The 25,845-nt window shown below is 46.2% G+C and overlaps 1 protein-coding gene across 1 annotated transcript in view; it reads left to right on the top strand.

The window, feature by feature from the left end:
* Positions 1-25,845, top strand: part of ADAM19 (ADAM metallopeptidase domain 19) — a 31,539-nt gene that overhangs the window by 4,113 nt on the left and 1,581 nt on the right. Inside the window, exons 4-21 of the mRNA XM_017828198.1 lie at positions 8,898-8,976; positions 10,037-10,113; positions 11,732-11,924; positions 12,383-12,448; positions 13,793-13,864; positions 14,704-14,870; positions 16,032-16,116; positions 16,363-16,502; positions 17,695-17,872; positions 18,721-18,810; positions 20,031-20,226; positions 20,475-20,583; positions 21,133-21,325; positions 21,883-21,963; positions 22,696-22,804; positions 22,907-23,042; positions 23,274-23,340; positions 23,886-24,089. Of these exons, the coding sequence (XP_017683687.1) occupies positions 8,898-8,976; positions 10,037-10,113; positions 11,732-11,924; positions 12,383-12,448; positions 13,793-13,864; positions 14,704-14,870; positions 16,032-16,116; positions 16,363-16,502; positions 17,695-17,872; positions 18,721-18,810; positions 20,031-20,226; positions 20,475-20,583; positions 21,133-21,325; positions 21,883-21,963; positions 22,696-22,804; positions 22,907-23,042; positions 23,274-23,340; positions 23,886-24,089 (2,242 nt within the window). The remainder of the gene's footprint in view (positions 1-8,897; positions 8,977-10,036; positions 10,114-11,731; positions 11,925-12,382; positions 12,449-13,792; positions 13,865-14,703; positions 14,871-16,031; positions 16,117-16,362; positions 16,503-17,694; positions 17,873-18,720; positions 18,811-20,030; positions 20,227-20,474; positions 20,584-21,132; positions 21,326-21,882; positions 21,964-22,695; positions 22,805-22,906; positions 23,043-23,273; positions 23,341-23,885; positions 24,090-25,845) is intronic.

The following is a 25,845-nucleotide window of genomic DNA, read 5'->3' as shown; positions in this document are numbered from 1 at the left end:
CAGGAGATTTAGGTAGGTAGAAGGATTCTGGTCTGGATGCTGCCCCAGAGCCCCTCTGCCCTGTGAGTATATTAGTTTTCAGTGGAGGAAGAGCAGCTGGAAATTCAGCTCAAGAAGCTTGTCTGTAGAAGTTCTGTCTTGTACTAGTTCTGATGGCAGTGCATAAACCTAAGTGATATTCAGTGTTGTGGAGGAAAACCAGGTTTTTCTTAGCCCTGTCTGCATTAAAGCCTGAAATCTATGGCTGATGGAAGGAAAGTATATCCTACAAGGTGTTTCCTGTAATAAGCTACTGAGAGTTTCAGTGCTGCAAAAGCGAGGTGCTTTTGACAGGCAGTCATGCACCTGTGTAGAACTAAACAGAAACCACTATCCATTCTGTGTGTTTTGGCATCTCTCAGCTGGGAAAATAGAGACCAGGCACCACGAGCACTGCTAACTCAATCCTGTCTAATGCAGGAAAAATAGCTGTTGCTGACGACAGTGGTACCAAGCCAGGCTCTGAACTGAACCTGGAAGCAACGTAACTGCTGATGCTGCTGGGGGTCTCCTTCCAGGACTGTCAGGTCTTGCTTATTCTGCAGTTGCTATGCAAAGGTGAATGTTTCTGGCACAGTGGAAGCTGGCAAGAGAAAGGATCCTTGCTGAGTTAGTCCATTTGTGCTCCAAGCATGATGACGTTGCCTCCAGGTGCCTCGTGGGAGCCGTGCCGTGCTATTTCCAGCACAGAAGAGCTCATTGCTGGTGTTAGTAAACAGAATTATAATAATAGAAGGTTTCTATTGTGTTTATTTCCTGAAATGCATTTTCATTCATTGAGATGTATACACACAGGGTTAAGCCTGTGCACACACTTCCACTGCAGGATGGATCTCCCTGCTAGGGCTGGTGAAATGCAGCAAGTGGTTTGGAGTTTTCTGTTTTTATTTTCTGTGGCAAATGCAGGTGATCCATAGATAGCAGTGTTTCATGAGGGAGTCTTGCCAAGCCCAAAGTCCTTGCTCAAGAAAGATGATGATGCAGTGCCAAAATGCAAGTCTGAGCTTGATTAGTGGAGAGGCTCCACTTGTCAGAGGCTTGCGAAGGTGCAGAAGTAATGTAGAGACACTCAGATTGAAAGTGGAATGATGAAGTCATCCCTGGGAGCCCTGTGGATGCTGTTTATCAGCATCCATAGAGCACTTCTAAGTGAATACAAACTGCTTTTCCTTATTGAAGTGTGGGGCAAGGCAGAGCCCAGCCTGGCTCCTCAGGTTCCCAGCCTGGGGTTGCTCCACAGCCCCCAGGAGCTCATTATTGCACTTGCTGATCTTACAGGGAAGCCTGAGATTTTAGCTGAGCTTTGGGGTGCTGAGTAGTTGCAGCATCCAGGACTTCTGTGAAGAGTTTTTTGGGTGCCCAGACAGTGGGAAGGAAAGTGAAATCTCCTGAGTGGGAAGTGTCCCTTCAAAGTTGTCTAAAGTCTGTCTGCTCCTGGTTTTGAGTTCACATGGAAGTGGGTGTAAGAGAACTGCAACTTCAAGGAAGGTACTTGGGGCTTTTGAAATTAAAATAAGACCCAGAGTTCTGTGTCATTTAACTGCTCAAGTTAGAGGAGTTTCTGGAAACCAGCTTTGCTACCAAGGTTGGTGCTGTGCTCCAGCTCTGTTCCTGGGCTCAGGACAGGGGTGTGAACACACCTGCCTGACCCCTGTTTTGCTCTTGTATCCACATACCAGACTCCCATCACTCAAATCATAAAATGATGGGCATAATTTGGGTTTGGTTGGGATATGATTTACCCAATGGTTCCCAAAGCTAGACAGAAGATTTGCCAAGCTACTAAAACTGCTCAAAATTATGTTCTTGGGGGATTAGGCAGCCTTGTTACACATTCACCACTCTCCTTATGGAGAGACAGAACTGATGAGATTGCTTTGAAAAGTAGGGGACGTGGCATAATCTGTACAGCTTTGGTAGGGATGCAGTAGCTTTGGAAGAAAGGTGCTGGTTTCAATATGTGGAAGTAATGTTCACACCAAGCCTGTGATTTCATATTCCATATGAAAAGGACATTGTGTTCATCTACAGAAGTGAAACACAGGAATTATTGCATATCTTGCTTCAGAGCTGTGCACAACCTTGTTTTTTGTAATAAGATCAGCACAGATCTACATTTGGGCTTCATATATTTACAAATACAGTTATTGCATTACCATAATATTGCATTATTTCCTGCTTGGGATTTTGATAAGAAAACAGAACCACACTTTAGTTCCAAGCAGAGTTCATGACACTAGTTAATATTTCTGAATAACGACAAAAGTATATCCTCCAAACGACTCAAGCTTGTTTTAAATGACTCAAAACCATGTCCTGCAGCTGCGGGATTGGAAAGCTCAGAGCTGCACAAACAACAAATATATGGAGAGATGCCTATAAAGCAGATTTAAATTTGGCTGGGGCTTAGGAGCGGAAGAATCTGAGTTGCAAACCTTGGATGAAAAGTGACTTTTTGTAAAAGGCATTTGCATTTGTTAATAAAAAGCAGCTTTGAGCCAAACAGGGAGGGGATGCTGAGAGCTTTCAATGTGTGTGGCAGCAGTGCCTGGTGTGAGTCTTTTCTTAGTGGAGAGCTCATATTTGCACAGCAGAAACCTGCGTGGAATTTGTCTTTTAACCTGAGTTCAGGAAAAGTATGAACAAGACTTTCCTCCCTGTTCTCTTCCACTTTGTGTCTCTCATGGGAAGAATAGACTTGGGAAAGGCCCTCTCAGATGCCAAGGGTAGTGGAGGCTTCTCCAGGGGATGTCCCTGCCTGCAAGTGAATCCTGTGAGCAGCCTGGATTTTTAGCTGCCTGTTTTGGATGCTGCCTGCCCACAACAGCCGTGATGGCAAGGGGCACTTAGTGGCAGAGCCCCAAAGGAGATGTGCAGCAACTGGCTGAGGACACTGCAAAGGAAGTCCAAAGCTCATTTGGTCTGACCTTGGGAGCCATCCAGATAGGTTTTTTTTTTCCTGGGCAACTGGCTCTGATAGAAAGTGGTATCATTCCCAATCTCTTCTAGCCCCACCTGGGTAGGGGATGAGCACTCCCACCCCACTTGATGCTCTCAGCGGTGCAGTAAGAGAACTGTGTCACTTGTACTTCTGTGTCACTGTATTTCACTGTTTCCTGCTTTTGCACATTTCCCAGGACCTCTCCTACCAACTGAGTGAGGAAGAGGTGAAGTTGCTGCCCATTTCCGAGCAGGAAGGATATATGAGATTATTCCTCTGATGGGCTACACATCATCAGTGTCTAATGGTCTTCCTTCATGGGGAGGGGGTAAGGGTTGTGTAAAAGAAGGAAATTGAGTTTATCCTGTTCTACTGTCTCTTGGAGTCATTAGGAAAACAGGGGTGGGACCTGGAAAGCCATAGCTACTTTTCAGCCTCCTGATTCCCCTGGATTATTCAGTGATTCCTCTATATGGGGCAGAGAGGAAGAGGCAAGGAAATGAAGCCTTTTAAATCTTTTGTGCACTGACCCATTATCAGCCAGTTCTCCATTTATTTTATTTCCTTTTTCCTCTCTGGGCAACTTTTATGGTTCCTGTTGGTAAGCTGAGGGGCTATGTGACAAATCTTCCTTGGGTTCTTTAACATGATTTACACAGTGAATGTCACAGATGATGCAGATGGCAAAAGGGGATGGAGAGTCTTTAGACTGTGAGGTTTTCCCAGAACCTACAAATGATTTGTTTAGTTCCATCTCAATAGCTGGGAAGCTACTTTTTCCTTCCAAACTGCTGTGTTTGCACAATAAGCATGTTCTTAGCAAAAGCTCTTGAGGAAGGGAGCTTAAGGGCTCCAGGATTCATCTGGATGGAACTCACCAAGAAAAAAATTTTGGATTTCATTGGTTTTATGAAGTGCCAGGTTTTGACTGGAATATTCCAGAAACTTGAAATCTCCCATTTCCCACTAGTGATGGATATGGAAAGCAGACCTGCCTGGTCATGTTGTCATGGGTCATGTGTTGGTCATGTTCAACTTGGGGTCACTTCAGTTTTTTGATAATAAATTCTGACCTTAGGGAACACTTAAGTGACTGGGAGGTTAGAGTTCAAATTCCCCTTCTTACCCTACTTGGATCCTGCTGAGAGACAATGGAGTGGGACCACAAATTGTAGATGGAAATATGATGTCTAAAGTTTCTTGGGAGAATCAATTCCCTCCACCCCCAGATGTTGGCAGCCTGGCTGGACAGATTTATTGTGATTTGAGGAAAGAGACAGGGAAAGAGATGTAAGAGACTGAAGGCTTCACTTTTCTTGGTCCCACGACTGAAAAATTAATGTTGATGTTTCTCACAAGAGCTTCATGGACCATTTGGTTTTTGGTTTTGGGGAGGAAATAAAAACCATGTCCATCTCCTGGATACTACTGGGTGTTTTTAAATTGGCAGAGGTCCATGCAGACTAGCCTCTCTGTAAAAATGAACCCAAAAAAGATTGCCAATGGGACCAAATTATAAAAAATCCTTCTTGCTCCAAATAGCAAGAGCACCAGAATGCTGCCAGGCCCTCTGGGTGCCTGTGGGTGATCTCTGGCTGGTGGAACTGAGTACATTCATGGTGGTCCACTGGGAGGGAGGGCTCTGAGCCCCTCAGGCTTGTGCTAACAAGTGATGTTTCACAGGCAATAGAAAACTGCTCTCATTTATCAGGAAAATAGGGGTGAGGTTCTCCAGAGCAGCTGGCAAAAGTGCACTCCCTCAAGTGAACTTGGTCATGCAAGAAGGGCCTCAGTTTTACTTCTGCTGTTTTTTAGGAGCATCTGGGTGTGCCGTGCAGCCCCTCTCCCCTCAGCTGCTTCTCTGCTCCTCAGCAGTGGCCAGATGAGCTGGAGGCCTGTTCTTGCACCATCCCCAGGGGTGCCACAGGGGCAGCTGCCTGCCAAGAAAGCCCTGCACCCTCAGCCTGTCTCTCCTGTGCAAAACCATCAGTTCATGAGTGAAGTATGTGACCTCCCTCAGCACAGAGCCAGGCTGCCATGTCCTGTCAGCTCTACACGCAGGGCCCTTCCAGGGAGCAGCACAGCGGCACAGGGAGGAGGGCTTTGTGTCAGACAATGATATCATTGACAGGCTGGAGCGGGACCAAGATCCCTCCACGTCGGTCATCAGCAGAAACAGTCCCAAGCCATCTGTACATTATGGCACCGAGCCACTCTTCCTTCGTTTGGCTTCCGTGCTTGTATTTAACCCGGCTCCCAAGGCTTTCCGGGGAACAAACCCTGCCAAAAGCAGGCTATTCCACCCTGAACTTGGATGCTGAGCTGGACCTTGGGGACTGACTGATCCTGACAAAAGCTGGTCCCTGCTGGAAAGGTGTGAGGGCTTCTCTAGAACATCCTGAGGGTCCCTGTGTAGCTTACCCTGGCCTCAAATAGGCTGCAGCTGCTGTCGAGGTTTAGCAAAGGAGAGTACTCCCATCCAAACCAAGTTTTCCTCTGGCTTCATCAATTCTTCATCCTGATAACTCCTCTAATGAGGGACTCTGTGCTGCCTTTTAGGAAGATGATGTGTGCTAAGTGATCTGCCAGCTGCCTGACTGGATCTCAGAAGGCTTTAGGTGATGTTATTTTGCATCCAAACTCTTGCAGCTTCAGTGTGAGTTGCTGGAGAAGTGGTCACTAAGATATGTAATGTAACTGAGAAGAAAGCATCAAACTGTGCTGTTTTTTCCAGACTTTCCTTCTCCATCAAGGAGGTGAGCTCTGTGCTCTTCTGGAAATGGTCAAGCAGTTCCATCTGTGCTTTGCAGGGCTGAGCTCCCCTGGAATCAGCTGTTCAACTTGGCAGCGATGTTGTCCTGAAATTATGGCAGATAAGGTTTTGGGGTATGCATGTCTATCTCCTGTTTATCCAACAACTGGTATATGTGGAGAAGAGGGTCAAGACTGGCTGGTAACTGTGGTGCACTCTGAGGTGGCAAGAAGGCTTATTTGCTGTTTATTTACAGTTTGGTGAAAGCTTGGCACTAGCTGAGGAAGTGAGTTGGGCTGGGAATGAACTTTGACAGGCTCATAGTGAGATAGGACCCCAAGGGTGTTGCAAGATGTCCTGTTGTTTTCCTCTTTCCTCACTGCCCTCCTCACCACACACTGTGCAATCCACTGTGACAGCCCTTCTTAGTACTGCAAGAGCCCCAGGGCTCCCCTGCATTAAAGGCTGGGAACTGTCTTCAAAACAGGGCTGCTTCAAGCTCAGAATAAGAAACTGGACTTTTCATAGGGAGCCTGTGGTGTAGGGTAGGATTCAACTGGTGGAGAGAGCCTTGAAAGTTGTAACATGGAGATGACACAGACTTTCACTTCAGCAGCTGTGTAAGTGTCCTTAAAAATTCAAGCAGAGCTCTCAGCACCTTAATCTACTCGAGAAGGGGCCAGAACCTGACTCTGCAGATAGGAAAAGATGTGCACACATCTTGTGTTGTGTGGCATCATCCTGTGCCTTGAAATCTGGTGTGCTGGGCTGTGGTGCTCAGCACGGTTCGGTTCAGCACCAGGGCTGGGCAGCAGTGCCCTGGGGCTGGACAGGAGTCACAGCACTGAGGAGTCTTATGGCTGGTGCTGGAGGAGAGATAAAATAGCTATTCATAGCAAATGCTTTCCAAGAATAAAGGAGCAGGAAGAAAACATAAGCGTGCTTGTTTGAGAATGAGACAAGCAGGCTGTGCAGAGCCTCAGCTACTGTAAACCATGGGCTGGTGTCTGGCTGTAAGAGCACACATACACACTGGTTTACTGTCTGCTCTCCTGACACAGACCAGATACCTGATACTGCTCAGAACAATTTCCTTGTTAATGCAATCTGTTGATTAAATATTTGTTTATTGCACCCTCATGCTGCAGTCAGGGAGATCAAGGGAGTTGTGTTCTGTGGGATGGTGCTGTGGTGCTTATCTTCAGTTTACAGACCTGGGATAGCTGACTGCAGCAAACTCGCCTTCTGATCTCTGACAGCACCTAGTGATGAGAATTAACACATCAGAAAGAGGCAGAATTAGCTTTTCTGGGCTATGCTGAACTTTAAAAGTGGAGATAAAAGCTGTTATCTTCCTGACATCAAATGCTATCAAACACAACAGTGGCCCAGGGTTTTGCCTATCAGTAAGCCATCAGTACTTATTCAGGTGTGGATGCCAGATGGGCAAAGCATTTTCAAACACTTTGATAAAAGGTTCAGTTTCCTGTGGTTCTGACCTAATTTAATTAGATGTCACAAGCACCCAATCCCTTATTTAAACAGAGAGGCTTTCAAGGTAGATTAGACCTGACTGCCACATACCAAAAGCCAGGGCAGATGGAAAAATCTCTGGGTTTGCTTCTGATTCTTCATCCAGCCTAAAGAAATCAGGCAAAGAAAAGAGGAAAACTTTTTTTTTCTTGCTTTCTTGCAGTTCACAGGTCTAAAATCTAGTGCATGGAATGCATTAAACAGGGATGTAGAAGGACTGAGCTGCAGCTGCATCTAGTAATGCATTGCCCAGGGTGCATGTGGCATCCTCGTGGATGGCAAATGTGGCACTCTGGTGGCCTGACAGCACCATGGGGTTGCTGCAGAAGTGTGTTTCATCGATGGGGCATGTTCTGTGATCCTTCTCCAAATTTTTGGAAGTCAAGCTATTGTTTTAAAAAACTGCTTTAAACCTACATTTGTGACTGCTGAGATGGACACAGGATATGACCTTCTTGGTTTGGCCCAGATTTTGACTTGCTGTACTTTTTTACATCACTGTTTAGCAAATGCAGATGTTTAAAAAGAAGGAGAAGGCTGTTTCCTCTGGAGCAAAATCAAAATGCTTTCTATTCAGTGCACAGGACCTCCTTTTATAGACTTTTAGTCTGATACTGGGCTGAAGACAGGGAGAATATTGTGTACATGAGGATGACATGAACAAATTCAAATTCAGGAATCAGCATTTTCCTGGAACAAAGATGTGAATTGGCTTCTGGGCAGAAGTTGAAACGCAGATGCGGATTGGTTTATGATTGTACTCAGATTTGGGCACTGGAGACAGTCTGGATTTAAGCTGAGAACTCACACCAGTGCCCAGACGTGTCCTGAACTGGACTGTGATGAGCTTGCTTTGAATCTAATCCCAGTATATCTGGGGTATAACTTGGCAATAGAGAGGAAATTGCACAGAGGCTTGTACCCATTAGGGGTCAATGATGATGTTGGGTTTCTGTTTTTTTTTTTTTTTTTAAAAAGTTACCATGTAAAAATTGAGTTGTTCACTTGCAGCTGCTGGAATTGGATCTTGGTGCCTAATTGAACTCAGGAACAGGCTCTCTGTTTTTGTTTTAATTTAATAAATGGCTTGAAAGAGCACTTAGATGGCTTGCTGCACCCTTTCAGAAGCGGATGTGCTCCCTGAGAAGCGCTCAGCTCCTGCCAGGGCACGTAGAATGATGTGGCAAGGTCGGCTGTGCTTCCACCTCCTGACCCTGTGCCATCCCAGTGTGGTCTGCACGGGGCAGCACAGCCTGTGGCACGGTCCTGCAGTGGCTCTGGAGCCATCAGGAGCTGCCACTGCTCCCTGGGGACAGCGTGTTAACAAGGGCCTGGCAGGCAAAACGTGCTGATCTCCCAGAGGAGAGTGCAGAGATACAGCACAGCCGGTGTCCTGTGAGTACCTGCCTGCCCTCACAGGCTGCTGCAGTTGGTTTCACACTACAGGCAGAAAACAGTGACTGCCCCGAGTCCACAACAGTGGTTCACAGCAACAGGAATGTTTACACTGACTGCAGGAAGAGCTGGATCTAGCTGATTTTCTAGCACCCCTACGAAGCATAAATCTATGCCTAAAGAAAGGTCTAACTGGCTTTTTTTTCTTTTCTTTCTCCCCCTCCACTGTGTCTGCAGAAACCTCTTTGCACCAGGCTACACCGAGACCCATTACAGCCAGACTGGCCAAGCCCAGACCACCCCCCTGACCCACACGGTGAGTGCAGAGCATGTTCCCTTCCACAGCTGCAGGGGAGACCAGGCAGGGGGCTCAGAGACATGAGGGAGGCTCTTCCTCCAGAGCCTTTCTTTGAGCGCACAGGTTCGCACAGCTTTAAGATGAAGGGGAGGGCAGTCCGGCTTTCTGACCTGGGAGGTTCCTGTGAGAAAGCTGCTCCATCCCCCAAAAATGGTAAAAACATCTTGCTGTTTTGCTGAGCTCTGCTATGAGAGCCAAGGTCAGCTGCCAGCATTGCTCCCCTCTCTCTGGGTGCTGGGGAATCATTTTTTCCTCACGCTGCTCATCCTCTTGCTTTTAGTTTTGCCACTGGGCGCTCCATGCTGGGGACCTTCCCAGCCTTTGGAAAAACAAGCCCCTGTGAGCTGGCTGCTGTTCAGCAAAAGTCCCATAAATTTCCCATCTCATGCAGGCCTTGGCTGGCTCTCTGCTGCAGCAGCACAAAGATGTGCATTGGTCGCGAAGCAAAAATAAGAGATAAAATCCCCATGAGATCATCTTTCCTAACGCTGCCCTGGGGTGAGGGGAAGGGATATGATGAATATGTTGGTGTTTCTGCCCCAAAGCCTCCTTGTCCCTGCCAGAGGCTGTCTTTGTCTTGCTGGGAGCCCCAAGACAGGGACTTACTTCCCCATCGCCCATGGTGTCACCCTCTCTGGGGCTGAAGTCACGTCCTTTGGGGCCTGACCCAGGGCCAGCAGCCATCGATAGGCAGCTCCTGTTACAGGCAGAAAGCTTTGGGTCGGCCTTAGTGCTGCAGCCATTTGAGTTGCTTCCTTGGGGATTCAAAGCTCTCAGTTTTTACTGGCAACAAGGAGCTGTTTGATGCTCTGGCACAGGCCACGCATGGCAGCTGAAAGGCCAAATTTCGATGCAGAGTCACAGAGATTTAGTGACGACAGTCAGCTGCCAAATGCAGCGGAAAGAGAACAATTACTGGAGTATTGGCGGCGCCCGCACGGGACTCAGCGATGCCTAAATATAGCTCGTGTCCATCCCCAAAGCTCCATTGCCAACCCTGCCTCCCTCTGCCTTCCAGGACCACTGCTTCTACCACGGGGTCGTGCGGGGCCGGGAGCACTCCAGCGTCACGCTCAGCACGTGCCGAGGGCTGCGGTGAGTGCCTGGTGGTGCGGGAGCTGCGGGAATGCCTCTGCCCTGCTCCTTGCTGTGCTGCCACCCGAGCTCTGCTCCCCAGCAGCCTGGCTGCCCTGTTTCTTTCTGTGTGGATAAAACTGTTCTTGAAGGCCACCCAGCCAACAGACCTGGGCATTAAAAGGCGCATGTTGGGGAAAATGCAGAAATTGGGGTGTCATTAGTACCAGCTCCTGGCCCCTTTCCCCTGTGTGCTGGCAACGCGGGCTGCTGCAATCACTGAGTTTAACTCAAGAGTCCACTGGAGCAAACGGCTCCTGTTAGTTACTCAGGGCTGCATCTGTTACAGGCAGGGACAGGACTCACCATGTCTCAGCTCAATACTCTACAGTAATGCAGAAACCAGCTCCTTCTCCCAGTTTCTCACAGCTGGCAAGTTTGTGTTTTGGGGCAAAGTCTTCCCAAGTCTGAATTTCCTCCTGGGTTGTCAGCCCAGCTCTCTGCTTTCTCCCTGGGTGGTGCCAGCGTTGTGTGTGTTGTGCATGTGAAACCTTTGCTTTAGGAGTGATGGAGTCTGTGGCAGGAAAAGAGTTTTTTTTTTATCCTCAGCCAGGAGTAAATGGTTACTTGCGACCAAGGAGCTGCATTCATTTACACCATCTCAGAGTTTGTTTCCAAAACATCACACAGGTTTTATTGACATTAGTGGTCATCTGCTCTGGAGCGCTGATTGGAAGCTGGGCTGATGGGACTGGCTCCAGCCAGGAAACAGCCTGGGCCAAAGCAAACCTGAGACATCTTCAGTGAATGTAGCACGGGCCAAAGAGTCCAGTGAGATAAACAGGACAGTGCAGCCACCTGTGGCTTGCAATAAATAATCCAAAAGCAAAAGCAGCCACAGGTGTGCTGTGCTTCTGTCAGCCTGTGTTTTCCTAAGCTCTGCTTTCCAGCTGCAGAGGGACAGAGATGTTCAGTGTGCCCAAGCAGCAGGGTTCCTGCTGTTGTCCCTGAGTTGTCAGTGTCTGCTGGCAATTCTTTGACATTGTTAGAAAACTTTTGGGGAGGCACATGAGCTGAGCACACGTGGCTGTTCTCACTCTGAGCCTGCACAGGGAGGTGTGCTGCCCATTGAGCCACACATCTTCTAGAAGGCATTGAACACAGGTTTCCAGCTCTCCTGGCTCTAACATACTTATTGAAAAACCATAACCATCTGGCTATGTGCACTTGCCTGAGGAAACTCTGGTTTTTCTGTTGACAAATAAAGTCTTCACATTTGTCATATCAGTTCTGTTAGAGGCAAATTTCTCCTATTGGTTGAAAAGCTTCCACTGCCCCTAAAGAAAAAACTGTATATTAAAAAAATTGGTACTTCTCAGGTTAGCACTGTTGCAGCACATGCTCCAACAGTCCCTTAATGTCTGAGGCCCACTGAATACATTTTAGTATATGGAAGCCCAGGGATTTCCCCTCTGAACTCAAAATATTCCTATCCTTTTTATTAATGAACTGACTGGCCTGGTAAGGATAAGTGTCTTGCCAGGGTCAATTGGGAATTCAGCAGCAGCAGAAGAAGGATTTGTCTCCAGTTGCTGTGATAGTAATTAACTTTCCCTTTTATTGCTTCCCGTTTCAACAGAGGACTTATCGTACTGAGCAGCAATTCCAGCTATATCTTGGAGCCAGCCCCCAACAGCCCAAACCAGCACTGGATTTACAGGGTGGACAACCTGAGATTGCAGAGAGGAGCCTGTGGCTACCAGGACACTGGGGATGCAGCTGAAGACTGGCTCAGGGACTTCACAACTGGGATGAAACCACCACGCCAGAGGGTGAGGGGCCTCAGCCTGGTCCGTGCACGATGCTCCAAATAGCCCATCTCTTCCCAGCCCGTGAAGCCTGCCATTCTCTGGGAGCATAGCTGAGAAAGTGAAGTGAAGGAGAATATTTAAGAGGATTTGTAGCAAGCTGGTTGTGAAGTAGCAGCTCCAGCAGGGAAATAAATGAACGTTGGGGACTGTTGTGGGCTGTAGCTGTTCCTGCACAAATCTCTGCATCCAATGCGTGAACAAACAGGTGGGCTGAGGACAGGCAGGTGGGCACTTGCTGTAGCTAAACTGATTTGTGATACTTAGTTGCTCTAAGTCAATCACATCTGGAGGTCTCTGTGTGTGATGGGGTGGGGTGAATGGCTAGTGAGAAACAAACTGGGAAAAATGACCTGTACATATGTTTTTTGAAGAGTTTCTTGGGGTATATTAGAGAACAACCTGTGTTGCTGCTCCTGCAGGTGAAAAGGGAAACTCTACAGGCTACGAAGTACGTGGAGCTCCTGCTTGTGGCTGATTATGCAGAGGTAAGGAATGGGATCATGTTTATACCAATGGAGCACCATCCCACCTGCAGCATCTCCCAGGGCAGGGAGGGCAGCTGGAGCTCAGCAGGTTTCCTCTTGCCATCCCAGTGCTCCCACCCTCACCAGCAGACAGGAAGAACTGTGTCTTGGTCACTTTTGTCCTAGCAGCCATGACCCCTCTGCCACCACCATCAGCCACTGTTGGCCAAGGGAGAAATGCAGGTTGTGATTTGGAAGAGGGAGGAGGGTCAGTTCTGGCCTCCCAAGGCAGCAATAGTTGGTCCTAGTTACTGGTGGGAAAGACTGCCTTCAGCACAGAGGAACTTGGGGGTTTCCAGGCATGATGTGCTTCTAACTCTGCAGCACACTTAATCTCTAGAGAAGATAACCATGATTATGCTCTGCTCTGAGCTGGTAGCAGATACATAAATAGACATTTTTAAGGCTCCAGATCACATAATAGGTCTGGAAGAAGTTGAGTGAAGTCAGCAGTCCCTCCCCCATCCCCAGCCTGGATGGCGTGCCAGACACCCTTACTGACAGTGCAAACCACACACTGTTTTGCTGATTGTTAAATCTCCAGCACAGGCGGGAGTCAGGCTGGTCCTATCCATAATTTACAACTTGAAACTCCAGTAGGGGAAAGCCACGTAGTGCTCTGGGCTATAATTCATTCTGAACAAAACTAAAGAGGCAGAACCTATTTTGCTTTCTCTATTAGGCAGCAGGACACAAGGGAAACTGAGAAAACACAGGAACTGCCATATGTTGTTCAGCATTTTTGATTAGATAGGCTGGGGCAGACAGCCTCACGTTGTTGTCATTAACTGCCCTTACTTTGCTGTGTCCCTCATTGGAAGAAAAGTCCCAGGTTTTGTCATCTGTTAACCAAAAATCTAAACATTTTACCAATGTAGTCCTTTGAATCAAGCAGTTTGCTAAAATTAACTCATTAATTGCCAGGCAGTTTAAACAGACAAATTGGTTGGATGAGTGAGATATGATGAGCGCTATGGCAGCCTTGACCTCAAAGATGAAGTCACACATTTTACCTGGCACCTTTTTCAGCTCTTTGTCAGCCCCTGGCTCTGGGGGCACTGATAAGTTTGGGTTGCTCCACTGTGTTACTGCCACTGCTTGAGTAACATCCCTGCAGTGGGGTGCCAGGGATGAATTCTATATATACATGTACAGGTGGGATTTTAGTCAGATGTACAATGAAGGGAGACTTTCAGGCCTCACTTCGTAGTTACCTTCTTGTTCTCAGAGTAATGTGACTTGTCTGAACACATTTCAGTTCTTTCTAGTTGCCTTTGTGCTGCTTGACATGTTCATTTTGTTCAGTTTCAGAAGCATCACTTCAGCATTGAAGCAACAAGGCTTAAATTAGTGGAGACTGCTAATTACGTGGATAAGGTGAGATTGGGTGTGTGTGAAATGAGGAAAGCAAGGCCCAGATCATGAAATGTGAGAATTAATTGTGACAGAGGAAGACTAGCTTCTTGGGAGAGAGAATAATGTTTTGGCAGTTCCAATGACTTGGGGAGTGGAGAGCAGCTGCCAAACAACTGTGTTGTTGGACATCAAGAGTGGGGTGGGGGAATCTCCATTCCTTACCTTGGAGCCAACATGAGCATCTTGTGTTTTACTACATCTCTGTATTACATCTGTTACCTAAGTAATGCTTTTTGACAAGGGCCTAATGTATTCACTTGAAATGGTAGAAAACCTGGGAAGTAGAGCTGGAAGGAGCCTCCAGAGGTCATTCTTGCAGTGCTACCCAGTGCTGATGAAGTAAACTTTTCTACTTTTCAGATTTACTCCCTTCATACTCCCCTTCTCCCCTTAAACTCCTTCCACCACTCCCTTCATGCTGCTGCCCATAAATACTTCTTCTGTTTGTACTTGATGTGGGCAGCAGATTATTTCCTTCCTTTTTTTCAGGAATTTTGACATATCTGAAGATAAAACATGATGTCAGTCTCCAGTCTTTGTTTCTCTATATTATGTCTGTCATTCACTGAAAAATGAAAGGTCAATGTCTCTATTACAGTCAAGTTTAGGTTTGTGGGTGTTTGCACATTTCTCTCTGCAGAGCTATGGCTCTAAGTTGCAATGCATTTCCAGAGGGAGCATCTTCTCTGGACATATGGATTTCTAGTAGCAATTAGCAGGGTATATATTCAAGATTTAAAACACAGTAAAATAAATTTGTGGTGCTTATTTTATGATCTCTTTGCTTGTCTCTATCTTAGTTTTACCGATCCATGAATATCCGGATTGCCTTGGTGGGGCTGGAGATCTGGAGTAACTGGAATAAATGTGATGTAACTGAGAACCCCTACTCCACCCTGAAGTCCTTTCTGGCTTGGAGTAGCAAAGAGAGGGTGCACAGAAAACACGATAATGCCCAATTAATCACGTAAGTTGATTTCTCCTGTTTCTGACAAATGGATTGAGTGTGTGGAAAATCACTTTGTAAGATCATATTGTTCTAAGATTCAGAATGGTAGATCTATGTAGAGGCTTCTCAGCTAGCATTCAGCTCCAGCACCCAGCACACAACCATTTTAGGAAGGGTGGAGGTCCTGGGATGTGCAGGGGTTTCAATACACGTGCTTCAAAATGCATCACTAATATTGTGTATCACAAGCAGCTGCACATGATCTGGCACAGCTACATGGACAATTTCAAGAAAATCCAAACCATAAGCAAGACCTGTAAATGGGAGCTCAGCCCTTTGTGGAAGGCACTCATTCCTAGCTCATCCTGCTGAGACACAGGGTCTCAGTGCTGAGATCTGATGGCCTGTGACTGATGGCTGATGGCCCACTGATCTCATTAGGGCCAGCAATGCAGATGTCATTGGAATAAAAAAAATTGCAGGAATAAAAAAAATTGCAGCAACTCTCAGATCTCATTACCTCTTCCATGGTAATTCATCCACCAGGACATAGTGGTGAGTCAGAGGACCTGTAGGGCTCAAATGCAGAGATACAATGCCTTTTCTCTTGCTTTGTTTGGTTGAATTTTTTTTCCCTTTAACATTACTGTATTTCATTTTCACTTGGCCATGTCCTCATGTCCTGAGCACAATATCAAGGCCTTCCATTTCAGATCTTCTGTCAGGGATGGTGCAGAATTCCAGTTCACCAGGCAGGAGCTGAGCATGGCTGCACCTCAAAGGTGTTACCTAGTACTCTGTCAAGTGCCTGAATGTCAAGCTGGCAAATATCAGGCTTAGGGTAAATTAAGTATTCACAAACAGTACTCAACCAAGGATCCAGAAACAGCCTTTTCTGTGCTTGTTGCAAAGCTCAGCAGGAGCACTTTTTGGCACCAGACCATTATAAAAAATAGGATTGTCTGGCTGACCCATAAAACAAAGCAACAGTCCAAGAAAAACAGATCTTAAGGCTTTGTAGCTCTGCTGTGATGTCCTGTACTTGAAGATACTACTCAAGACAATGTGTCCCCCTGACACTGTCTCTATCTGTGAAGCTGTGCACTGCAGGGTGTATTTCTCTGCCTGCCTTCTCAAGTGCCTCAGTGCCATTTCATGGTCTTTCTGGGTTGATTTTAGGGGTGTGCCCTTCAAAGGTACCACAGTAGGCTTGGCTCCCGTGATGGCCATGTGCTCTGATTTCCAGTCAGGAGGAGTAAACATGGTAAGTAATTGCTAATACCTAATATAAAGTTTCTTGCCAGCAGTGAATACATAGATAGATGCCTCCAAAAGCCCAGGAAGAAAATATTTCCTGTGAAGTTCTCCAGCTCACCTGCTTATAGGCAGGAGTACCTTCAGTAGATATTTTCTACATGTAGTAATGAGCAGTGCCACTTACCCCACTGACACAGAGGTGCACAGGACAGGCACAGGGCAAATGCTGACGTGCCTCTTTGCCCTTGCACAGGATCACTCTGATAATGCCATTGGTGTTGCTGCTACCCTTGCCCATGAGATGGGACACAATTTTGGCATGAATCACGACTCAGCTGGCTGCTGTACTACCCCTGCAGCAGATGGAGGCTGCATCATGGCTTCTGCAACTGGGTGAGTTCATCTTATGTGGTCTCACGGAGAAATGCAAAGGGCTTTGTTACAAGAGCCTCGGTGGAGTAAGAACTAGAAATTCAGACTGAAGGTGAGTCTGTTGCTGCCTGTTGGAGGCAGTGTGTTTATAGAGAAAATACTGCTAGGAAAACCCTGGATCATGGGTCAGTAGCAATTTGCTAAATTCACAATGAACTGATTCCTGCCTGAGCAGGCTTTAGGCCTGAGCTTGGCCTTAGATAATGTAGGCACCTGGCAGCATTTAGAAGTGGAGCTCTAGACTCTGGTAAAAAGGAAAATTTTCCTATTCTCTTTTCTTAAGAATGCTCCTTGGTTTCAGTGAGTTTAAAAGGGAAGAAATAGTCAGCTTTGAGAGAAAGGGAAGCAAGAGTGACTCTAGAAACCCACAGGGGATTTAATAGCTCATTTTGGAAGAGGAAACAACATATTTCAGTCACGAAAAATGTGAGACAAACCCATTCACTTAAAGCCATATTCCACTTTTCCTCAAGCCTTCCTCCTTAGGGTTTAGAAGGTTTGAACAGGGTTTTTTTTCCCCATAGATATCTTTTATGTGCATGGTTTTGTCTAAATAAGAAAAAACATTTATGTGAGAAGTGAAAATGTAGTGGCACGCAAGTAGAGCACACAGCATGCACACACACATCCATGGTCATACACAGAGTGCAAGGTTCTGGCAATGCAGTAACAGAAATTAATAATTAGTGTGACAGAAGATATTCACAATCTTCAAAATGAGGCTGTAGAATTATTAAATTAAAGGAAAAATTAAATGTTATTTTTAGCAGTTAGGTTCAAGCATTTATTCACAGGCTGAGTGCTGGATTCCAAGGCTTGTTCAAGCAGTTAGAAATAAGCCACAGCACCAGTACTGAGCAGGTAAGGACAGCCATGCTTGCCAAAAGTCAAATCTATCTCAACACATTTTGGTTCTGTAAAGTTTATATTTTCAGGCCATTATGTTTCTAGACAGTCTTGCAGTGCAGTCTCACCTTGTCTTCAAGTGTAATTCAGGAATGTGAAATCACCATCTGCTTTGGCACAACTCCATAGATTTTGGGAAGAGACCTGTGTCCTTTGGCATTTGTCAGGATTTGCGTGTGCTCATTTCTGGTTCTCTAAATCATTGCCCAGATCTGTCTTGATGTTTTTCTCCGCTGTCTATATTCAGGCACCCATTCCCCAAGGTGTTCAACCAGTGCAACAGAAGAGAGCTGGAGAATTATCTGCAGTCTGGTGGAGGCATGTGTCTCTCCAATATGCCAGATACCAAGAAAATGTATGGTGGAAAAAAATGTGGAAATGGCTACTTGGAAGACGGGGAGGAGTGTGACTGTGGAGAGGTGGAGGTAACAATTGTTCAGATCCAACCATTTGGGGTTTAGTGGGACACGATATTTTTATTATACAGTTTTATTATACAGTTATATGATCTGTAATCAGGTTTTCTTTGTGCAGGAGATACACATACCTTCCCTGCATATAAATGTAAAGCAAGGTTCAATATCATGTCTAACTTCACAGTGTGTAGTACAATGCATCCCAGAACTCAGAGATGGTGTAATCCAGGGCTGAACAGAGGTAATGAAAATTTCCTTTAAAAAAGAGAAGAAAAAGTGATTTTTAGATCACAGATCATTAAGGTTGGAAAAGACCTCCAAGATCATTGAGTCCAGCCTTTGACTGATCACCACCCTGTCAACTAGACCAGAGCACTGAGTGCCATGTCCAGTAGTTTCTTGAACACTTCCAGGGATGCTTACTCCACCATCCCCCTGGGCAGCCCATTCCAATACTTAATAGCCTTTTCTGAGAGGAAATTTTCCCTGATGTCCAGGAAGAATTCTTCCAGATGTTACAGTTTCATATATAAGTTCCCTTTTTCTACAGCTCCATTCCTGATAAGGATGGGGCTTCTCTTAGCACTGCATCTCACTTCTCCAAATCCATCCCTTGACTAATAAGAGAACAGAGAGCTGGAACCAGCAGCCCAGACTCTCCAGGTGTAATGAGCACAACCAGTAGTATCCAGTCAGTCCATCAGAGGGTATGGTTGTGCAGTGCTGTGTGTCATGAGCACACTGTGGAAGGAAGGAAGGAAGGTACTTTGTGTGGTGTAATTCGTCATGTATGAGAACAGATTAGTGTCAGCCTCACATCTGTCCTGTAACCTCTGCTGCATCTCCCTGTCTTCCAGGAGTGTAACAACCCCTGCTGCGATGCCAGCACCTGCTCCCTGAAGCCAGGTGCTGAATGTGCCCACGGCAGCTGCTGTCATCAGTGCAAGGTGGGAGCTCTGGGTTTTCCTAAGAGGAGAGAGAATAACAAGGGTGGAAGTGTGAGGCTGAAAACTGGAGGGGAAAGAGGAGCAAACAGCCAAATAGAGCTTAGCTCCTCACTTGGTTTGATCTTTTAGGTACAACTGCTACCAGTGCAGTCAAACTGGTGGGGTTCCTTTCTTCTGGCTGATTAATTTAATTTGCTCCTGTGATAATTTAAGATGAGCAATGAATGCTGCTGGAATGAAGTCACTCTGCCTCTTTCAAACACTTAGGGATGGGGTTAATCAGAGTTAATATTTCTGTCCTTTGGCTCTAGAAGAAATCTAGACAGAGCTCTTGGAGCAAACACTTCCTCTGGGGTGTAGGCTGGATGCTGTCTTGGCTCCAAACCCTCTTTTCTGAGGTGCAGTTGAATTCCTTTAGCTTAGGTGCTTGCTGAAGAAATGCTGGCAAAGAGAATTATATATCTGTGACCACTATCATTTTAAATCTCAGCTTCCCTTGTAGAGGCTGGTTAAAATATGTTTCTGATTTTGGAGCCAAAGATCTCAAGCTTTGACAACAAATTAATTCAAAAATGGAACATAGGCAATCATTTCTCTATTAGTCTCATCTTTGTTTGCACATTGATTGCTTGCTCTTACTGACCTATCCTAAGCATGTGGAAAACCACCTGGAGTCATTCCTTTCACAAAAGACTTGGAACAACCTCCTAGATGTAATTGTGTGTGCCCTTTGTTCTCCATGTGCATGGTGGATAGGAGAAGAATGAACTGAATAAACTCATGAGCAAGGGAGACATACGTTATGCATTAGGAAAATGTCTCCAGGAGAAATGACAGGCCAACACTGGAACAAACTTCCCAAACAAGGAGGGCTTTGAGAACAGATTACACGAACATCTGTCAGAAATGGTTCAGGTAAATTGGATCCTACCCAAGGGTAGAGCGAGATGGATCAGTGTCCCCATGAGATCCAGCAGCATCTGTGAATGATCTCATTGCTGCTTGGGGAGGGGATCCAGTCATTAATTTGATTCTGCATAGTTCACCCAGTTAATGAAATTATGGTTATATGAGTCACTGCTGACCTCAAAAAACCTAAGACAAGGAGGATAAAGTGACACGCAAGATTCTGTCTTATCTACAGGGAGACATTGCGCAGGCATGAAACCACAAAGGAGCCAAGCAATAATTCATTTTTTCCCCCCATTGTCTCTTTTTAGCTGATGTCTCCAGGAACTCTCTGCAGGGAAGTGTCAGGACCCTGTGACCTCCCAGAATACTGCACTGGCGAGTCACCGTTTTGCCCCCCCAACTCTTACCAGATTGATGGGGCTCCCTGTGACAGAGGAAGGGCCTATTGCTACAGTGGCATGTGCCTCACATACAGGGACCAGTGTGTGCAGCTGTGGGGGCCAGGTAAGGTAACAGGCAGCATTATGTGGCATCCTGCTATTGTTCACCCTGTGCAAGGCAGTAGTACCTCCCATACCCGTTATCAGTGGCTCAGTCTGAGGAGCCTTTTCTCCTGCCTTACTCGCTTGGAGGAGGCAGCAAAAATTTCCCGTGCTCAAAGCATTCCAGAAAAAGAACAACTGAGTGGTTGGCCTGGGGTGAGATGGGCTGCCAGGCTCCACAGGAATCAGCCACGAGTCTCTTCCTTGCAGGAGCGTGGCCAGCACCAGATGCCTGCTTTGAGAAGGTTAATGCTGCTGGAGACATCTATGGGAACTGCGGGAAGGACATCTACGGGAACTACAGGAAGTGTGAGACCAGGTACAAAGCAGAGTGGCAGCCAAGAATTGCTCATTGGAGAACATGTTTTTATATATTACAAAATTATGGGCCAGTAGATAAAACTGATCCATGCACTGGTTTCACTCCTTCCCTCTGCCTTCTGGGAATCCAACTGCATCCTTGTCGAACTTAGAGCCCTTAAAACTGAAACTTTCAGTTCACCATTTTCCTGCCTTTTGCATTTTCAAACATCTAGTTGATATTTTCTTTTCAAAGCAACAGAAGAGGGGATTTTTAAAACTGTAAATGAAATGTAGCTTTCTATCTGAGACAAAAATTTCTTAGTCTTAACTGTGATATTGTTGAGGTTGGCGTGGGGATATCATGGGGACATCACCCCCATCCATAGGGACTGTGAGATGGTACCATCAGTTCTCATCAGACACTGTTGCTTGGGCTATTTCTTGGGCAGTGTCTGCTCATCGAACAATGACTCAACACTGCTGCTTTAATTTACATGTAGAGCCGATGCCTGCAAAACATCCAGCAGGCCAGAAATAATCACTTTAGCCTTTTCTTTGAAATCAGAGATGCCAAATGTGGGAAGATCCAGTGCCAGAGCTATGCTTCCAAGCCCGTGCAGTCCAATGCAGTGGCCATAGACACAACTGTCAACACGCAGATGTGCCGAGGGACCCACGTGTACAGACCTGACAGTGAGGAAAAGGAGATGCTGGATCCTGGCTTGGTGTTGACGGGAACAAAATGTGGGAGCCATCATGTAGGTACAGTTCTGCCTGAAATGGCTTGGGGGAGGTTTCAGCGTATCAGTTTTCCATCCAGAATGTGCTTTTTGGTTATCGAGCCATTAATTTCTTATGTCCAGTGCCTTTGTAGGAGATTTTTATATTTGTTAGAAAAATAATTTCTTAGAGGCTTCAGAGAAAAGAACACACACCACAGGCCTTATGTCCTTGCCAGATGAAGTCCAGGCCCAGTGCTACTTTTGGGATTTGCTAGTTAGTTGAGGTTGTTTTGCTTAGAAGTAAGACACACAACTGGAAATCAAGACATGTGAGAGCTCCTTCAGAGACTTGCCACAGCTAAGCCAAGTTATTGACAGCAGAGCACCCACTCCTCTGATGCACATTAGGTGGGATTTAGAGATTAACTGTTTGCTTGGGAACGAGGTTACCTTCATGGCCTGTTGTTCTGCCCAGAGAATTAGTTGTATTTCCAAGGTGCCTGGGACCCCACGAGCCACAAAATAACACAAGGCAGTAATGTGGTACATAGCTCAAAGAGCTAACACGGAGTTTCTGGATCCTTTCTCTGCAGGTTTGCTTTGAGGGTCGCTGCCAGAACACATCCATCATCTTTGATTTTGAAAGTTGTAGCAAGAAGTGCCATGGGCATGGAGTAAGTGTCTTCCTTTTCATCTCCATTTCAGGCTGAAGCAGGATGGGCTTCTGTGGGCGGTCGTTCAGCTCAGTTCTGATACCATGCTTAGGTTTGCTCCAGACTTTGGCTTCTTGATTATTAATCTGCACATTCCTTTCCTGTTTGATGCATTTTCTTGTCCATGAGCTTCCCTTTCACGTGTGATTTAAGGAGGTCTGCTGGAGGGGTATGAATTGCAATGAATGAAAAACAAGAAGGGGCAATCTTAAAGAGAAATCTTCTGGGCCCAGTTTAGATTAAGTAAAAAAATATATCAGACTTGCCAAAGGAAAAACATAGTAAAAATTCACGTTTAGAACAGTTTATCCCAAATTACTCTGGAGTGCCCCCAGGGGATGCAAAGAAAAGCCAAATATGAATGGGTCAAGCTATTTGGCCTAAACAATGAGAAATCTTCATATCCTTCTATTTAGAGATAAGAGAAAGGTGTTTCTAAATGCTGCATTTCTCCTGAATTCAGGTTATTGGCACTTCAGCTGAAGAACCCTTGTCTTTTGGAGAAAGGGAGAATATCTGAGGCAATAAATGGCACTTTCACGCCCTGAAAAAAAAGATTTCCAGGCACTTAACTCCCTATTTATGCCCATGAGAGTTTCTTCTGTAGTGCTTTATTCAGCAATGGCTTAATTAGTTTTAGCTTGCAGGGTCCTTAGTAGCTGGCACTAAAGTCTATGAATCCTCCTACTCCAGGTCTGCAATAACAACAAGAACTGCCACTGCAACCAGGGGTGGGACCCCCCGTTTTGCAACAAGGAGGGGAGGGGAGGAAGCTTGGACAGTGGTCCCCCCTCGCCTGAAGGTGAGTGGGACCAACTCTGTGATGGTACCACTTCAGAAGGACTTGTATTAGATTGGGACCAGAGAGATTTCCATTTAACAAACTCTACTTTCTTGCCCACAGGCTCTTCAGCAGTCGTGATAACTCTTGCAATCCTGGCTCCCATTCTTCTTCTCATTGGAATCATGTTTTTATTCTATTATCTGAAATGCTGGAATAAATTTGCCATCTGTTCTCTAAAGAAGACACCACAGTTCAGGTAAGTTGTCAGTGCTGTGCCTTGTCTGCTTGCACCCCCTCCCACCTTCAGTGCCAGGACAGAAGAGGCATTGTAGAGGCTGTGAGGAATGTAACTAGATGGGTTTGTTGGTATAGTGAGTATTTGCTTCTCATTTTTTTTACTTTGGTGAAATTAAAATAGAAAATACAGGGGGAAAAAAAAGAAAAATGTATCAAGACAATAACACGCTTTTCTTTCTCTCGTTGTCAGTGACACCTCTGGAACTGGGCATGCAAACCCTGCCTTCAAGTTGAAAACCCCCCAGCAGCAGAGGAAGGTAGGGCCAAGATCACATTCCAACTCCTGGGGGAGAGAAGCAGCTGCCCTAAGATGTGGGATGTGGTTCCCTCTCACACTGCAGTCAGGGACTGGTTTTATGAAAGAAAAAAATAGACAGACATCACCTGTAGCTGAAAGTCAGTGGGAGCTGAATGTAGTACCTGTTTCTAGGGATTTTCTTATGGGCAGGAGCTGGGCTTTGACCAGGCCTGTGTGGCTGCTTGTCTCTCCTGATAGATCCTCTACTGTCACATCCCTCTCTTAGAACTGTAGAAATGGCAAACACGGGAGTTTATTTGCAAGCACCACAGAAAGGCTTGAATTACTCTGTTTTCTTGATTCCCAGTTCTGACTCATGATCCCAAATTGCCCCAATCTATCTAATCAATGTCCACTAGACATAGCAACACACGCTGGTGTTGCAGGCAATATTTTCTACTGTGGCTCATAGACCTCACGCAGATCCTTACAAGTATCACAGAGCAAAAAAGTGGTTTGAGGCGGAAATACCTAAATCTTGGGATTTGTGGGTCTCCTGCACAGGTGATTGGCTTCCCTGAAATCCCACCAAAACCTCCTGCCCAGCAAGCTGCAGGGCTCCAAACAAGCAGGCAGCAGCCATCTGCCTCCTCCTCCAGCTACAGCTGCGGCGCGGGCCCGGCACAGCCGGCACCTCCGAGGGACGTGGCCCGGCGGACACCCCCAAGCAGGCCAGCACCTCCTGCTCCCAAACCCCCCATCTCTCAGGTATGGAGTCCTGACACTGTCCTGCAGATGCTGTTTGTTGGGAGGTTTGTTCTGAGGGAGGCTGGTGAAGCCCCTCACCCTGGGGGGTGTAGGAGTTACCGTGTTCACCAGTGCGTGCTCCATCTCACCACAGGACAGTTCCTGGTGGTTCTCCTTGCTTTGCAGTGTGGCTGAGAGTCTCTGTGCTGGACCCTATCACACACAATTACTTAATTCAGGTCCCCCAACACCTCTGACCTGAACCTGAAGCTTGGATCACAGAGCAGCATCCACGGTCATCCAAAGAGTTTTTAGCTGCAAGTCACAGAGATCATTTGTCAGGAATGAAAGGACTGTACAAATTTTTCCCTAAGCAAGCCAGGCATAGCTCCTCTTACCATGTGAATCATACAATCATAGAGTTGGAAGGAACCTTAAAGATTGCCCAGTTCCACCCCCTCTGCTGTGGGCAGGGACACCTCCCACTAGAGCAGGTTGCTCAGAGCTCCATCCAGCAAGCCCTTCTGAGATTACCAGTCAGTGGTTCAGTACTGAGCGAAGGATCTCCATTCCTTGGGATGATCCCCCAGGTATCTTGCATTTGGACTAAAGCCTCGTGAGCCTCAGACAAATTTTGATGTGGAGCAGGAATGGGACCTTGAGTCTGTTTCGTAGAAAACATTAGTCTTAACCCAAACTGACCCCATCCTATGTGAGCATCCTATCCATGAGGTTATTTTGGAGATTCTTGTGCTTTGCTCTAAACTTACTACAGATCACAAATTCTTATGAAAAAAATGGTAAATCACTCAGAGACTTAAGCCCATTTTGCCAAAATATTAGGTTGGGACCATCAAAAAAGCAAAGGGCCTGGTTACAGCAGGTAGCAGGAGGTTGGCTCCCAGGCAGTCTCTCTCTGAAGGATATAGAGGAAAACAAACCCTTGAGGGATTCCTATAGAGGAAAATTTTAGCAAGTGGGATTTGTGTCCAGCTCCATTGTTCCTGTGAACAGCCGGCACTTCAGCAGGAAAGAAAACTAAAACAAAAGCAGGAAGCTGACTGTTGTCAATAAGGAATAGGTATCCTTCCCAGCTGGTTGTTGACAAGTTCTCCACAATCTCCATTGTGTGCCTTCCCCAGTGCATCCAGTCTCTTTATCTCAGTCAGCCCAACTAGATGGAACAATTTTCATAAAATTTCCAAAAGAAACTTTGCTGTTTCTGGGTTGGTGGAGAGCTACAATATGGAAAAGGTACAGGGGAAATAATTAATGTCACTGTTTGCTGTGTCAGTGTCCTTCCTAGACATTTGCAGCATCTGCCAGATTTGCTCTCTTGCTATTCCTATAGGATTTCTTCAGACTTGGCAGTCAGTGGAATTTAGTCTGCCTTGTCCTTCCTGGAGTCACAGGGCAAGATCCTTGGAGAGTAATAGATCCACAAGCCATCAAGCATTGCATTTATGCATAGTCTGAGGGGACTGCAGGGTTTTTGGGTGCCCTCCAAGTCGTGAGTGCAGCTGTGTTTGTTAAATCAACACCTGTAAGCCAGCACTTAGCACGGAGCCTGAGCAACAACAGGCATTCAGCTCTCGTGGGGGTAACTCCTCCCCAGGGGCATACTTTTCACTGAAATTCATTAGATGAATGGAAAATATAATGCTCCAAGTATTCTATTAGGGACAGCTGTGTGCACAAACAAATAAAAACTGCTTGTGGGTCTGCATGTATTTGTGTGGGCACGTGTTTATAAACATACAGTGTTTACAGGCATTGT

The sequence above is a fragment of the Lepidothrix coronata genome, unplaced genomic scaffold, assembly GCF_001604755.1.
Source record: "Lepidothrix coronata isolate B3197 unplaced genomic scaffold, Lepidothrix_coronata-1.0 Scaffold146, whole genome shotgun sequence".
Classification (NCBI taxonomy): Eukaryota; Metazoa; Chordata; class Aves; order Passeriformes; family Pipridae; genus Lepidothrix; species Lepidothrix coronata.
The sequence above is the reverse complement of the archived record's forward strand: the minus strand, read 5'-3'. Positions and strand labels throughout refer to the sequence as shown.